Source organism: Palaemon carinicauda, chromosome 7, assembly GCF_036898095.1.
Source record: "Palaemon carinicauda isolate YSFRI2023 chromosome 7, ASM3689809v2, whole genome shotgun sequence".
Classification (NCBI taxonomy): Eukaryota; Metazoa; Arthropoda; class Malacostraca; order Decapoda; family Palaemonidae; genus Palaemon; species Palaemon carinicauda.
In genome coordinates this window covers 54482876-54498740 of record NC_090731.1, presented here as the reverse complement: position 1 = coordinate 54498740, position 15865 = coordinate 54482876, and the positions used below count along the sequence as shown (strand labels likewise).

Here is a 15865-nt window from a genome sequence, read left to right as displayed (position 1 = left end):
AAGGTTGGGTCTGAAGGTTAGACCACCTCTACTTTTCTGTATGTTATGGACATTACACACAGGCCATTTAACCTCCATTTTTTTTATCCTGAGGTGGCTGTTCAGTACATCTGTAATACTTCCCTAGAGTACTTAGAATACATATTGCCAAAGTTAAAGAAGGCATTCCACGTAAGTCATGACTGGTAGAATGACTGGCTCCATCTTTCTTCTTCCCCTCTCCTTGGGATACAGCAGCCAGAACCATGACAAAAGGGTTTGACATCTGATGCTGGTGATTTACATGATGGAACCCCCATATTTTGAAGACGTCTGCCAAAAAGCAACTTGTCATGCCAAGCCAAGAGGGGAAGATAGATTGGTGGCTTACAAAGTAATTCTCTTGATGCACCTGGTTTGACACTGCTGATGTAATCTCTCTTTATAGATTTTCCATGTCTTATTATTGCCTTTATTTCAAGCCACCTGGAAGAGTCGACTACGGAAGCCCGAAGAACTTTCTTGAACAGCTTACAACGTATTCTTCTCCAATAGCTCTTCAATCACTTCCTGCAAGGCCAGGGCTTTCATAGATTTTGGATGTGATCGGAACTGGAAACATGGGCTATTGCTTATGGAAGGGTAGTAAGTAACCATCTCAAAGGACACTCATATTCCAAGTCTCAGCCACGTTACCTAGTAGCAAGACATGCAACCCCTTACTCTTAGCAGCGGGAGAGGAGGAACACCCGTCTCAATGTTTTCCTCTTCCCACCTCCACCCTTCCTAAAAGGAGCAGGCTTGGGTGGTCAAAACGGCTGTATACACAGGCTCTTTTCATGAAGAGGTTCCAGGAAGTGCAGAATGGGGTCTCGCAGCGGGTACAGTTGTTGCTTCCATTGCATTTTTAACAACCATACTGCAAAAATGTGAAAGAATTGAAAGTTTGACCAGGAGCTATTTTTTTACATCTGCACACGACAGCAGCCAAAGTAAAAGTGAGAGCGGTCGGGGGTTCTTGCCCCTTACCCTCGCCAGTTGGATAACTACTTAGTATTCAACTTTAACGACCTATTCCATCTAGTTCTGAAACAATCTCCCCAATTAAAGTAAGAGGGTGTGTAAGTGATGTAGGAGCAATAGTAATTTTCTTTTCAAAAATTTTCAAATATCTGTAGAAGAACAATCTTGAGTCCCATATTTCTAGAATGGTTACCATTAAAATTTAGACTAGTTGAGTCAAGAATGCCTTCACTTGCATCCCACATCTGAGTGTGGGAGTTAGCAATAGGAACATCAGGAGAGGTTCATAGAAATAAATGGAATTTTAATATATTTTTTTCATTTCTGTACTGATCTGATGTTCCTATACTGTACATGCCAACCACCCTCCCCACTGATTTGTGATATCAAGAGGACTGGGAATAGTTCAACTTTGAAACTGAAATAACAAAGGCCCTGACATTTTGCTTCTTTCCAATAAAGGCTAGACTATCTTGTTGCTTTAGTTCCTCTAATAATAGGAAAGAAATTAGGACATTTTATTTTATAAATATTAGGGGTTTATGTTATAGACCAAGCTTCTTGAGGAGAAACAATATGAACCTCGGGTTGGTATAGAAATAACATATTATTGAGTTTCTGTTTCCTTAATCAATTAGTCATTTTGATTCTATAAATTTAATTCTGTAGGTGTAGGAATTCAGTTCAGTAGGTCTTGATGCAGCATGTATGTTATTTGAAAAATTTTCAACAGGTCTGGTGCATTGCTATCTACTGGGTTATCTGTATGGTTTCTTTATTCAACTCTAAAGAAGTCTTCATGATGCGAAGTCTGAAGTGTGCGATGTACAAACGTTTGAGAAGTTCTTACAATTCAAAGTCAGAGCTGTGTGATTTACAAGCAACAAGGTATTTGAATATGTAAAATAAGAAATTATATATACAGTGTTATAATGAATTTCATTTATCCATCAATGCACCTAAAGTAAATCTAATTTTGAAAATTGGAATATTGACCTTGGTTGTTTTGACAAGGAGTGGGGAAGGTTAAACCATACTGTATCCCAACTGGAACAGAGGTGTCATGGATTGCATATTTATAAACATTTACCCATACCCTCAACATAGTAACAAATTCTAGACCACTAGAATAATAAAATGAAAAGTATTTATTGTCTCTCTACTTAACTGAATATTCTCTCCACCATTCTTGTGTTGATAAATTCAAGATCCAAGTCGAACAAAAATAAATGTGATAAAGAGGGAGATCAAATACAAGCAAAGGAATGCATACACGGAAAATAAGTACAGTATGACATACTGTACAGTAATACTTTTTCATATTAACTTGGGAAAAAAATATCTTAGAGGTAAAATATTCTGTCATGGTGAATCTGGAAGTTTATTAGTCAGCTACTCCTTGACAACACAAAATATATTCATTATGAAAAGAATTAACAGTTTCAGTAGTTCTGATTTAATAAGTAAGAGTACAATGCCTGGTGAGGAATATCACTTTACAATAAAGTCTTATTTATTCGGTGCTCCGTTATTCTAAAGTCTTAAGCAACCATATTCACCATGTATAAAAAAATAAGTAAAATACTATACACATAAGATTAATGAAAAAAAACTATGTATAATCATTTAGTTTCTATTTTGCCAAGGCCTTACATCATTTGTTTACACTCTATACATGTAATAAAATAATGTTTAGTGTGCACTGCCAAGTTATGAAGCGATATTCCTTGATTATACAAAATTGAATGAAACTGTGATATTTTTATGGATTTTCAGTAATTAATGTAAAAATGTAACTTAGAAAAAATTTCTGTATTTTCAAACATAGGATTTGAGAGGAAACTAAATTTCAAGCAATATGTTGAAGGTAAAAATACAAGTAGTAACCATTTTGTTCAATAGAAAATAAACATAAGTACCAAATTAATAATTTCTAATTGAAAAGGATAGTCTAAGCCACTCATAATTCATCAACACAGTCTGTTTCTTGACTAACAAAAACTTAGGAATTTCATAAGAACCAGTAGGATACAACTAGTGAAGATACAGTAGACTAAAAATCAAATGTACAAATTTACATCAACTCTACCACCTGGTAGAAATCATTTTGTTTGCAACTACTGTATCTTTATATTATTTTAAGTTACTTTTGAACTAAATTTTGAATAGTACAAATCTGTTGCTACAAATAAATGCTCAAAAATCTATTTTTAGGTGAGATAGCCATGTCGTCCTGATGGAAGTTTCCTATAAGTAGCTTCCTAGGGTATATTTTACTACAGTGATATTCCCAGAGAATTTACCTTTAGGTCTCCAGAATTCTAATTCCTGGCGCGAATATCCTTGAAATTTCTCTTAAGGATATTGCATAAATCAGGGGACGTATATCTTGATACGACACATAGCAATCTTCACCCCGAATAGCATTTTCGCTTCGAGGGGGAAAGTGGCAAATTTTGAAGGGGAGCCAATATCAAGGTTACCCTTCCTCCGTTACTACTTTGAGTATCCAGATGGCGCTGTACGTCGCCGCCATGTTTATTCATTGTAGCGATGAGCAAGGTGCTACAGATATAGTAGTTTCGAGAGGGATCCTGCCAAAGGCCTTTTCTATGAAAAAGGAGGGCGGGTCCATCAGGACGACATAGCTATCTCACCCAAAAATAGATTTTTCGCTTCGCTCAAAATCCATTTTTTTGGGCTCAGGACATGTCTTCCCGATGGAAGGTTACCAGAGCATTATTTAGAAAGTACTGTATCTGTGGATCTTCCAAATGTGCCTTAACCTCAGGACGATTATTCCTTGGTCATCCAGACCATAGAGACATATGACGTTACCGTTATACGTCATTACTGCTAATCATAAACCATGTTAGTGCTTCCTGCACCCTGCAGGGAAGAGTCATACTAGACTTAGGAAAGAGTCTTGAGGTTTGCATATACCATATGAACAAACATAGCATCAAAAGCATGCAGGTCTCGCTGTATGCATAGCCAGGTTAAGTTTGTACTCGTAACAGAACAAATGGATTAATTAATGAATTTTGAGCGAAGCGAAATATCTATTTTTGGGCGAGATAGCCATGTCATCCTGATGGAAGGTTCCTAATAATAGCTTCCAAGGGATATATGTACTACAGTGATATTCCCAGAGAATTTACCTTTAGGTCTCCAGAATTCTAACTCCTGACGCAAATTTCCTTACCATTCTCTTAAGGATATCGCATAAATCAGGGGACGTATATCTTGATACGACACATAGCGATCTTCACCCCGAATAGCGTTTTCGCTTCAAGGGGGAAGAGTGGCAATTTTGGAAGGGGAGCCGTTATCAAGGTTACCCTACTTCCCATACTACTATTGAGTATCAAGACGGCGCCATATCCAAGATGGCGGACATTCCTTGTAGCGTTGAGCATGGTGCTACAGATATAGTAGTTTCGGGAGGGATTCTGCGAAGACCTTTATTACTGTATAGAAAAGGAGGGTGGGTCCATCAGGACGACATGGCTATCTCACCCAAAAATAGATTTTTCACTTCGCTCAAAATCCGTTTTTTGGGCTCAAGCCATGTCGTCCTGATGGAAGTGTACCAGAGCATTACTGTATCTGTGGATTTTCATCGGTGCCTTAACCTTGGGACAATTTTTCTATGGTCATCTGGACCATTTGAGACAAATGACGTTACCGTTATCCGTCATTATCACTAATCATAGACAATGTTAGTGCTTCCTGCCCCCTACAGGGAAGAGTCCTACTAGACGGTAGAAAAGGGGCCTCAAGGTTAGCATATATTGTATGAACAAACATAAGTATTTACTGGGTATACAAACGGTCTCACGGTTTCTATATATTGTCAGAACAATATCAGTGTCCACTATATCCATTGTTTGTAAGCATACAATGATATGAGGTTTACTTACATGAGTAAGTCAAAGAACTCGGGTATCTTAAATATGCAAATTGCCGGGCGAATTAGGACGCAATTACATTCTAATAGACATTTATTTCTAATAAATGACTAAATGAAATAACAAGTGAAACGAATGTAACATGATAAAGGAATTATACGTGCAACGTATACAGAAATTATTTTCCCCCTTTGAAAGGGAAGAAATGATGAGTGCCACTCTAAGACTGAAAAAATTTTAATAAATTTTTTCCTTTATAATTTCTGTAAATATTGTATGCTATCAACACTGTGTACTACGTACAAACAGCACAATTGTTATCTGTATAATTCCACACCTGAGATTTTGAACAGACTTCGTGTCACCATGGTAACACTCACTTAAAGGGTATCACACCAGAAGTGTTGACACCTTTTCCCTTTAATTGATAGTCCCAATCAATCAATTAACTGTTCATCACAGTAATTAGACGACAAGTTTTAATACACTACCTGCCACCACCACATAATGCTTCAGTTCATGGACCTGCTTAGCATAGTGTTTGTAGAACACTCTGGATGATTTCCGCAATATATGAGCGAAGACGCTCAAAGTCCATATACTGAGAAAAGTTCAGTGATGAAGCAATTTTTCTCGGATCATGACCTGCGTGTGTACTGTCAGGATCTGCTTTGCAAATAAAGTAGGTGAGCTTCGCCCTCAGTTGTTTTAGGGATAAGTTTGATCCAGAGGTTTCTCCTTTAAAGAGCTGTCCTCCCCTGAAGTCTGAAGTTCTACGAAGGTAAACCTTTAGACACTCTACAGGACAAAGAGACATCTTCCTTCAGAGGGCAGATTCTCCAGGGACCCCACCTCTTAGTGGGTAGCTCGTTCTTAGCGAGAAAGGTTGGATCAGGAAAGAGATTCAGTTCTCCCGCTTCTGTGAACTGAATGTGGTCCTCATTTCTAGATAGGGCTACTATTTCACTAACTCTAGCCCCAGAGGCTATAGCGAACAGGAAAATAACCTTCTGGGTTAGATCCTTGAGGGAACAATCTTCATTGTTCATAGATGAGGCATAATAATGTAGGACCTTGTCCAAAGACCAAGAGATGGGCTTTGGATGTGCTGCAGGCCTAAGCCTTGCGCATGCCTTTGGAATCTTATTAAAGATTTCATTCGCCAGATCCACTTGAAGGGCATATAGAAGAGGTCTAGTCAAGGCTGACTTGCACGTAGTTATCGTGTTGGCTGTCAGACCTTGATTATGAAGGTGAACAAAGAAGGACAGACATAAGTTCATTGAAATTTCTTTCGGTCCTTTTGCTTTTACAAAAGCAACCCACTTTTTCCAAGATGACTCATATTGTCTTCTAGTTGACTTAGACTTGTTTTCTTCTAAGAATTCCATATTGCCTTCTGAGATCCCAAATCTTTTCCTAACCGCTAGGGCAAGAAAATCATGAAATGAAGGGTTTGGGCTCTCTCTGATAAATCGAAGGCAATTTACTTCTGAATCCTCTAAGATAGTGCTGGGTTCAGTACTAGGCCAGCCTCCGCCTCAGTTCCTTCACTAGAGGGAACCAGTTGCACTTGGGCTATTAAGGAGCCACCAGAGCTATCCCTCCCTGGAAGGATGTCAGCATGTTGAAGACCTTCAGCAGAAGATTGGATGGGATGAACAGGAATTCCTGAGTCCATCCCTTCCATACTAGAGACATGGTTGTCTGTTATCTCCTCTAGAGGATCCTCGTATGGGGCTACATATCGAGGTATTTTCTTGATTACGCTCGTCACGAAGAGGTCGATCTGCAGCTCGGGGACTTGTTCCCATCTGGGAGAGAATAGGTCTGCGTCTGTGGACCACTCTAAATCTATCGACTTGAGCCTGAGTAGAGCATCCGCTGTCACATTGCGGATCGATTGTGCATGAACTGCTGATAGGTGCCATCCTTTTAGGCAAGGGATGGTTAACATCACTTAAATTATATGAGATGCTCTCAAGCCTTGTCGGTTCCGACGTCTCATTATCGCTTCGATGTCCCAGATCAGCCTGAGGAGGTCTGATCTGCGTGGAGAGAGTTTCCCCAACCACGACAGGACTACCATGGCCTTGGATAGAAATGACCAAGTCCCTTGGATTTTCCTCTGATGGGAGTGAACACCCCATTCTTCCGACTAGGCATCCATGCGGATGATCTTCAATAGTCGAGGTAGTTGCAAGGGCACGGTCTTCAATAGGCTTTTGGCCTTTGACCATTGTTTGGGAAATGATCAAGGAAAGGCCGATATCAGTCATTTTAGATCTCTTCGAGCGTTTGATGCGTATCTTCTCCAGACTCTTAACGCATCTTTCAGCTGTGCTCTTAGCACTGGGTCTGTCACTATTGCAAACTGTAGAGAGTTCAGAACTCTTTCCTGTTAGCGTCTTGGAATCCTGACTGATTACCATAGTCTCTTGACCAACAATGCGATCTCCTTTTACATTCCCAAGGGAAAGGAGAGCCGGTGTGACCTCAGGTTTCGATGGTTTTTTAACCATTGAAGCCTTTGAGCTGGAGAGAATCGAGACTTCTCGAAGCTGATTTTGCATCCCCGATGTTCCAGGAACCTTATCCCTTCCTTGGATGCTCGTAGACCAGCCACTTCGGGTGCTGCCCGCACCAGCCTTTCGTCCAGGTACAGTGAACCCTCGCTACTTCGCGGTTCGACCATCGCGGATTCACCACTTCGCGGATTTTTTCCATAACCCATATATATACAGTAATATATATATATATATATATATATATATATATATGTATGCATGTATTTATGTATATATGTAGGTATGTATATGTGTATACATATAAATATATATATATACACACACACACACACACACATATATATATATATATATATATATATATATATATATATATATATATATATATATATATATATATATATCTATATATCTAAAGTAGGAATATGTGATATAGTTCTAAGGGAAAAGTATGGGAAATATGTCTGGGTAATAAGCAAAGCTCTACCTCCAGTTTGTTTCTACACTATGATCAGAGATAAATGTAAACAAAACATTGGTTGCCATTTTTTATCGTGCTTTTTAGCATGTTTAGGAAATGCATGATATAAAATCACCTTTAATATTTGTGCCTGTTTTAGTTTAGGGTACTGTAGTACATGCATTAAGTGTTCTGTACATTAAAGGGTAGTTTGTTAACAGTACTAAGTACAAGGGAAGGTTTTAAAAGTCTGAATATACATGTTGAATAAATAGGTAAATATGGTGTCACTACTTCGCGGATTTTCACCTATCGCGGCCGCGACTGGAACCTATCTACCGCGATAAACGAGGGTTCACTGTACTTTGTTACCTGAACCATTTCTTGGCTTGGTTATTGCTTGACTGTGTCCGCCAATTCCGTGAAGATACTTAGGACTGTGTTTAGTCCGACAAGTATCTTTCTTAGGACATACGTTATCCTCTGTAACTTGAATCCTAGGTAGGAGGAGAGGAGGCGACTGACTGGAGCTGCCAATAGGCATCTTTCAGGTCTGACAAGACTGTGAACACCCCTTTTTGAAATAGGGTCCTTATGTTCAGAAGGATTAACATTCTGAACTTGCTGTTTTATTTGAACTTGTTGAGTGGCAACAAGTCCAGAATGACTCCGAGTTTTCTTGAGTCCTTGTGAACACCAAACAGCCTTCCCTGGAATTCGATGGACTATACTTTCCTTACCACCTATGTGCTCTAGCGCTCTAAGGTATACTCTTCTAGAATGGGATTGGAGTGTAGGAAGAGTTGATGAAATGATGGTGGAGGCATGTCTATTTTCCATCCTAGTCCCATCTTTATTAGGCCTTGGACCCAAGGATCGAAGGTCCAGCGATCCTGAAGGAACCTCCCTCTTACCAGAAGCGTCTCTTTGCTTCGACTGATCAGAAGGTTTACCTCCTCGACCACCTGACTGCGGCACCGCGGTCATCGAAACTGGGGGATGTTGTTGAAAAGCCCGAGGAAAAATTCTAGACTTTTCCGTCTTCCTTTTAGGTTGGGGACCCACATCCGTGGAAAACTTTCTCTTTGGAGAGATGCCCCACTTCTGGAGAAGTCCCGTATTCTCCGTGGTGGCTTTCTCAATCACCACCTCTTTGACTACCTCGTCTGGAAAGCGGTCTCTACCCTAGGTGTTGGAAGATATCAGTTTCCTGGTTTTATGTTTCACTGTTGTGGCAGTGAACACAAACTCCCAACAGGCTCTCCTAGCCTTCATTAAGGCATGTAGGTCTTACTAAGGTGGCCATATACAATTTGGCCAAGACCATGAGCTCATCTGGGGTACTTTGATGGGCTGAACACAATTCTATGCAGTTCTGTAGGGATAGGGAGGCTGCAAGTCTCTCCTTTGTCTCTTGTTCCTTGCACAAAAGAAACTCAGAAAGTTTAGGGAGATTCTCGCTAAACTGTCGTCCAGCAACATCTGCGTCTAGTTTCCCTACTGAAAAGGTTAAGTGGACTTCCTTCCAATCCTTCTCCTGCATGGGTAAGGCTAGTGACAGAGGCCTGCATTCCTCGAGTGCAGGACATGGTTTGCCTGCCTCCACTGCCTTGGCAACAGATTTAAATGCCTTCCACGTAAAGGGGAATGTTATTGAAGCAGGAGCAAGAAAGGTAGGGTGTCTGTTACTTAGTGCGAACACTTTCGACACCGAGTAACCCGCCTTTCTCAGGCTACTTAACAAGATAGCCTGTGCCTTATCATGGTTTGGAATCATGACCTCCTTCGGTTCTTTTTCTTTTCCTGACATTGGTTCATGCTTCAGTCGAATGAAGCAATTAGGGAAAGCGTTAAAGCTTGGACAAAACTGGATTTCGTCTAAAGGAACAGCACCCATCTTCTCCGAGATGTAGAGTTTGCCGTCTAAAATCAGCATAAGCTCCGCATACCTCCAGGGATTGGTTTTGGAGCATGTCGGAAGGTCTTGGTCTTTGGGTCGCTTGTATGACGCTAGGGGAGCGAAAAGTGGAGCTTCACAGAGCTCTATCTTGAGTTTTGCTTCCTCCATTTCGCCTTGTTTGCGAAAGTTTTCCATTAGACCCTTAATATGGGCCAGTAACTGGTCCATTTTGTCTAATAGAGGGGTAGAAGGTGAAGATGTCGAGGTTAACGGTTCCAGAGCCGGCACAGACGGAGGCAATTCCGACACGACATTGTCCACTTCTTCCCGGGGGGCGTCCTGCCCTCTGTCCTAAAGGCTATCTGGACGCAGGGAGGTGCGAATCGTGCCTGGGGCACCACTATTTCCCTACTTGCTTTCGGGAATAGTAAGCTACGCATCCTATCATTAGGTAGGTAGGGTCCCGGAGAGATCTTCTGGAACCCTCTTAGCCAATTGCATAGTTTCTTACGAGCTGCATCCCTAGACTCCATTGATTATTAAAACCCTCGGACACTAAGGTCCGACAGATATTGCAAACTTGAGGGTCCCAATATTGCAGGGATTTGGAAATTATATTGCAGGGAGCGTGAAACCTGCATGTATTATGACCGTAAAAGTACTTACTCTTAATATTCCAGAAGACGGCAACACATGTCATCTGGGGTTCCTCCTGTAAAGAAAGGAAAACAGAATGAGTATACAATTGATTATCTCACTGATAAGCAATATGTAAAAGTCATCTTTTAACTAAAATAGCTTAGGATAGTAAGCTAGAAAGGGATAGTGGAAGACACATACTTGTGTATCCCTTGCAAGCAATTGCTGGGACCTCCCCTCTGTATTAACTATAAAGAGTTTCCATTATCAAGGCAACTCAAACGAAAGGGTTCTAACCCCTAGGGGTAGAAAAAGTGTACATTGCCACTGCCCCTTTTAATTATTTAACACTGTGGGGTAAGGATAACTGATTTCTAATCAGAGTATTGAAGGAATTTTGTTCTTTCAATATAGGATCGGTCTCAGCAGAAGCCCGCACAAGGATACCCAAGATGTTAGAAATTAACTACTGTATAATCATACTATAGTTTTCTGTTTGCAGTATATACTATATTGCAAAATACCGACTACTGTATAATTATATATTGTAGTTCAGCCAGTGTGCTGCCAGTATGGCTAGCATCTGGCGGCACGGTCCAGCCGGCATGACGTCGACTGGACTAGGAAATATAAAAGACATATTTGTGTATCCTACCCGGCCCATATGCTGTGGCCTTCCCTTCCAATTTTAAAACCATAGAGTTTCCTGACCAGGGAAGCTCAAAGATAAGGGTTCTAACCTTTAAGGATAGAAAGTGTACTACCACCGGCCCTTTAATTTATTTAATATTGTAAGGTAAAACGTAAACTGATTTCTAATCAGAATATTGAAGAATTTCTATTCTTTCAATATAGGATTGGTCTCAGCAAACACCTGGGCAAGGATACCCAAGATATATTGGAAGATAACTACTAGTATAATATATACAATAGTTTTATATCTGCAGTACTGTATATACTATACTGCAAATATACTGACTACTGTATAAACATATACTGTAATTCAACCGGCATATAGCCGGCATGGCTAGTCCCTGCCGGCACATCCCGGCCAGCATGCTAGCTAAAAGAGAGAGAGAAAGTATGGAGTGAATGACTGCCTTATTACTGTGTATGCATACACTAAATAAGGATGTAAATATCTAATTTACTACTTTTTCCCGGAAAGAAGGTTCAAATGAAAGGGGAGAATGTATCATTCAGGCTTTCATCCAACCACCAGTACCATCGCCGGCAAGGTCCGGCAGGCTAGCACCCGGCAGCACTGGTACAGTCGGCATACCGCCGGCTAAGTCAGCACCTGTCTGTGCCAGTCCGGCCGTCGTTATCCTCAGCAACAGCACTTGTGACCGGCAGTCCAAGGAAGGACTGAAGAACCTTGGTTACAGAAGAGACATCCCACCAACAGCCATCAAGGCTGCCGGCAGCCGCCAGCCTCCGACAGATGACATGGCTGCCAGCAGCCTGCATAGCCGCCGGCAGTTGAAGTAAACATGGCCGCCGGCAGCCGGCAACCCTCATGCCCGCCGGCAGCCGGCAACCCTCATGCCCGCCGGCAGCCGGCATAGCCGCAGGCAGTCAGACAACAGCTGTTAAGTAGGAGTCTGGCCAGCCCCGCAACCCACCGGCAATCGGTGAGATTGCAGGACGACAGCCAAAAGAGTTACGATGGCTAGGCCATCACTAAAGGACAGAGGGGGGAGAGAAAAGGGTCCTTTATGAGGTGTGGAAGGAGCCGGCAAGGTTGCCGGTCCTACCACACCCTTAAGAAACTCTGTTTCAGTATCAGCGCCATCTTAGGCAGCAGGAGAATCTCTATTCTCCAGCCTAGGGTCTACCAATACAGTTAAAGGGACGGCGGCAGTGCCGCCTCCTCTCAACAAAGGAGAAACAGAGTTCCAGTGCTGGTGCCATCTTAGGCAGCAGAAGAATGTCTATTCTTCAGCCTAGGGTCTGCGAGTACAGGACTAGTCTTCTAGACCGCATGGAGAAGGTGGCGGCATCATACAACCACTTCAAGTGCGGCCTAGGCAGGGCTAGCCGCCTATGCCGGCAGAGGGATGAGTATTCACCCTGCTGGCCGGCTGCCGGCACAAGACTATGTGCTCTGAGGTTCTGACCGAATCCCAAAAGCTGCTATCTGCGACTAAGGGAAGGGACAGAAAACCCTAGTCTAGTCATGCCTGAATGAAAACTCGAGGCACGACCCACTAAGGTTGTAGCCCAAGGCTACACTCAAGAGCGAAGGAGGGATTACCCTTAAATCTCCACTGGAGACGAGTATCGGTTTATATAATAATTCTAGGAGATATCTATCTCCGCCTGAATTGATAAAACGATACACGGGGGTAACCGGGGAAATGTCTGAAAGTATACTACATTGCCTAGGTTAGGATACCTAGGTAAGACGAGATCTCGGTTACCTAAATCACCGAAACTCTAACGTGTACAATCGACATAGAAAAAGGAAAATTATGCATATTATAAATAACTTTACAAGTATACATTGCTTAAATAGCTTTCATAAATAATTAATTAATGCTATTTCAACCAGGAATGTCGTTCTACTAACTAAATAACACATGCCTAACGAACGACAGCGCCCATGGCGCCTCCGGTAACAGGCCTAGCTCCTAATCACAATAAATTACTCTAATTTCACTGTGAAACAGGAGCTAAAAATATACACATTGTAAAGAATCAATACTCAACTTTCAAGAGGCGAAAGAAGCTGGAGATTGCATAATAATCCTTGCAGAATCGATCGAGAAAGTTAGATCAACAGGGAACACCACCGTGCGAATTCGCTACATAATTAGGAATGTCCGCCATCTTGAATATGGCGCCGTCTTGATACTCAATAGTAGTATGGGAAGTAGGGTAACCTTGATAATGGCTCCCCTTCCAAAATTGCCACTCTTCCCCCTCGAAACGAAAACGGTATTCGGGGTGAAGATCACTATGTGTCGTATCAAGATATACGTCCCCTGATTTATACGATATCCTTAAGAGAATGTTAAGGATATTTGCACCAGGAGTTAGAATTCTGGAGACCTAAAGGTAAATTCTCTGGGAATATCACTGTAGTACATATATCCCTTGGAAGCTACTATTAGGAACCTTCCATCAGGACGACATGGCTTAAGCAGGACGACATGGCTTAAGCCCAGACATATTTCGTTCATATATACATATGCAGATTATTAAAGGGAAATAATACTCTAGCATATCTTTATTGAGATGAATTTTGGGACGAAATAAGACGCAAATACATATCAAGTATTTATTGGTAATAAATAACCAGCAAATCAACATACATAACATAATGTTAATAAATGTAATAAGAAACATGTATTACGATCAAGACCAGAAATGTTTATTTCACCTGAAAGGGAAAAATATTGTTAGGGCCACAAAACTGAAAATTTATTAAATTTTCTAATATGCATTTCTGAGATTTTGATTGTCTCTTCACACTGTGTAAGAACACGCGGCACAAGTGTTGTCTCTATGTTTCTTCACCTTTAATAACTAGAATAGTCCATAGTGCCACCTTGGTGACACTTATCTTAAAGTATTGCACTGTTAAGTGTCAACACCTTCACCCATACTTTGACAGTCCCAATCAATTCACTGTTCCTCACAGCACTAGACGACAGGTTTTAGGACACTACCTGCCGCCACCACAAATAGTTTCAACTCTTGCACTTGCTTCGCTTAGTGTTTAAAGAACACTCTGGATGACTTCCATCCAGTGTATGAGCGAAGCTGCTCAAAGTCCATGTATTGGAAGTTTAATGACGAAGCAATTTTTCTCGGATCATGACCTGAGGGTGTACTTTCAGGATCCGCTCTCTGAATGAAATAGGTGATCTTCACCCTTAGTTGTCTTAGGGCTAGATTTGACCCCGAGGTTTCTCCTTTAAAGAGCTGTCCTCCCCTGAAATCTGAAGTTCTACGAAGATAGACCTTTAGACACTCTACTGGACAAAGCGAGAGATCTTCCTTCAGAGGGCAGATTCTCCAGGGACCCCACCTTTTGGTAGGTAGCTCGTTCTTGGCGAGAAATGTTGGGTCAGGAAAGAGATTCAGTTCTCCCACAACTGTGTGTTGAATATGGCCCTCATCTCTGGAAAGGGCCACTATTTCACTAACTCTGGCCCCCGAGGCTAGAACAAACAAGAATATAACTTTCAGGGTTAAGTCTTTCAGAGAGCAATCCTCATTGTTCACTGTTGAAGCAAAGTGTAGGACCTTATCCAAGAACCATGAAATGGGCTTCGGTGGGGGCTAAGCCTTAGGGATCTTGTTAAAGATTTCGTTTGACAAGTCTACTTGGAAGGCGTATAGCAGAGGTCTAGTCAAGGATGATTTACACGTTGTTATCGTGTTGGCTGCTAACCCTTGTTTATAAAGGTGGATAAAGAAGGATAAACAGAAGTCTGTTGAGATTTCTTTTGGTCCTTATGCCTTGACGAAAGCAACCCACTTCTTCCAAGATGACTCATATTGTCCTCTAGTAGACTAAGTCTATACTGTCTCTTGAGATCCCAAACCTTTTCTTTACTGCTAAGGAGAGAAAATCATGAGATGAAGGTTTTGGGTTTTCTGTGATGAAGCGAAGACAGTCGACTTCTGTACTTGTTGAGTCAGTACTGGGTCTGGCAGAGGGACCAGCCTCAGCTTCATTTCCAATACCAGAGGGAACCAGTTGCTCTTTGGCCACTTGGGAGCTACTAGAGCTGGCATTCCCTGAAAGGATCTCAGCTTGTTGAGGACCTTCATTAAGAGGTTGGTTGGAGGGAACAGGTTAATCCTCTTTTCCTCTTGAAAATTGTCATAATAAATAAAAAAGAAAAACATTGGGTTTTAAGCTCCTTGGTCATTAAGAAAACCAACTGGGACTCAGAAAATGTATCATATAAGTACAGGGTGACTCAAGGGACTTATAGTGCATGCAGGCCTTCACTCATTCAGAAATCGTCTCTTTCAATGCTCAGGTGTTTACATAAGTGATCACCTCAGTGTTTATGCTTGGGCAACTTGGAATGACCTTGTCATTACCTTTCTAGGATAGGATCGAGGCTACTTGAGCAGACCATACAAGCTGAGGACTGGCGAACACAGTTCTTGCTTGCATTGCATTTTCAACCCACACTGCAAGAAAGTGAAAGAATTAACAGTTTTGCCAGCAGCCGTTTTGTTCATATGTGCATGACGGGCAGAAATAAAAGTGAGACTGGGGGGGGGGGTTCTCGTCCCTTACCCTTGCCAGTTGGATCACTGCTTGGTATTTAACTTCAAAGACCTATTCGATCTAGTCCTGAAACAATTTCCCTAATTAAAGGACGAGGGTTTGTATGTTGCGTAGGAACAATTATAATTTTATTTTTAAAATTCTTCAAATATCTTTAAAAAAACAATC

The 15865-nt window shown here is 41.4% G+C and overlaps 1 protein-coding gene across 2 annotated transcripts in view; it reads left to right on the top strand.

The window, feature by feature from the left end:
• Positions 1–1935, top strand: part of LOC137643924 (pre-piRNA 3'-exonuclease trimmer-like) — a 227484-nt gene extending 225549 nt beyond the window's left edge. For both annotated transcript variants that reach the window (XM_068376689.1, XM_068376688.1), the window contains exon 14: positions 1736–1935. In XM_068376689.1, coding sequence (XP_068232790.1) covers positions 1736–1805 — 70 coding nt within the window. In that variant the 3' untranslated portion in view covers positions 1806–1935. The remainder of the gene's footprint in view (positions 1–1735) is intronic.
• Positions 1936–15865: the final 13930 nt, after the last annotated feature.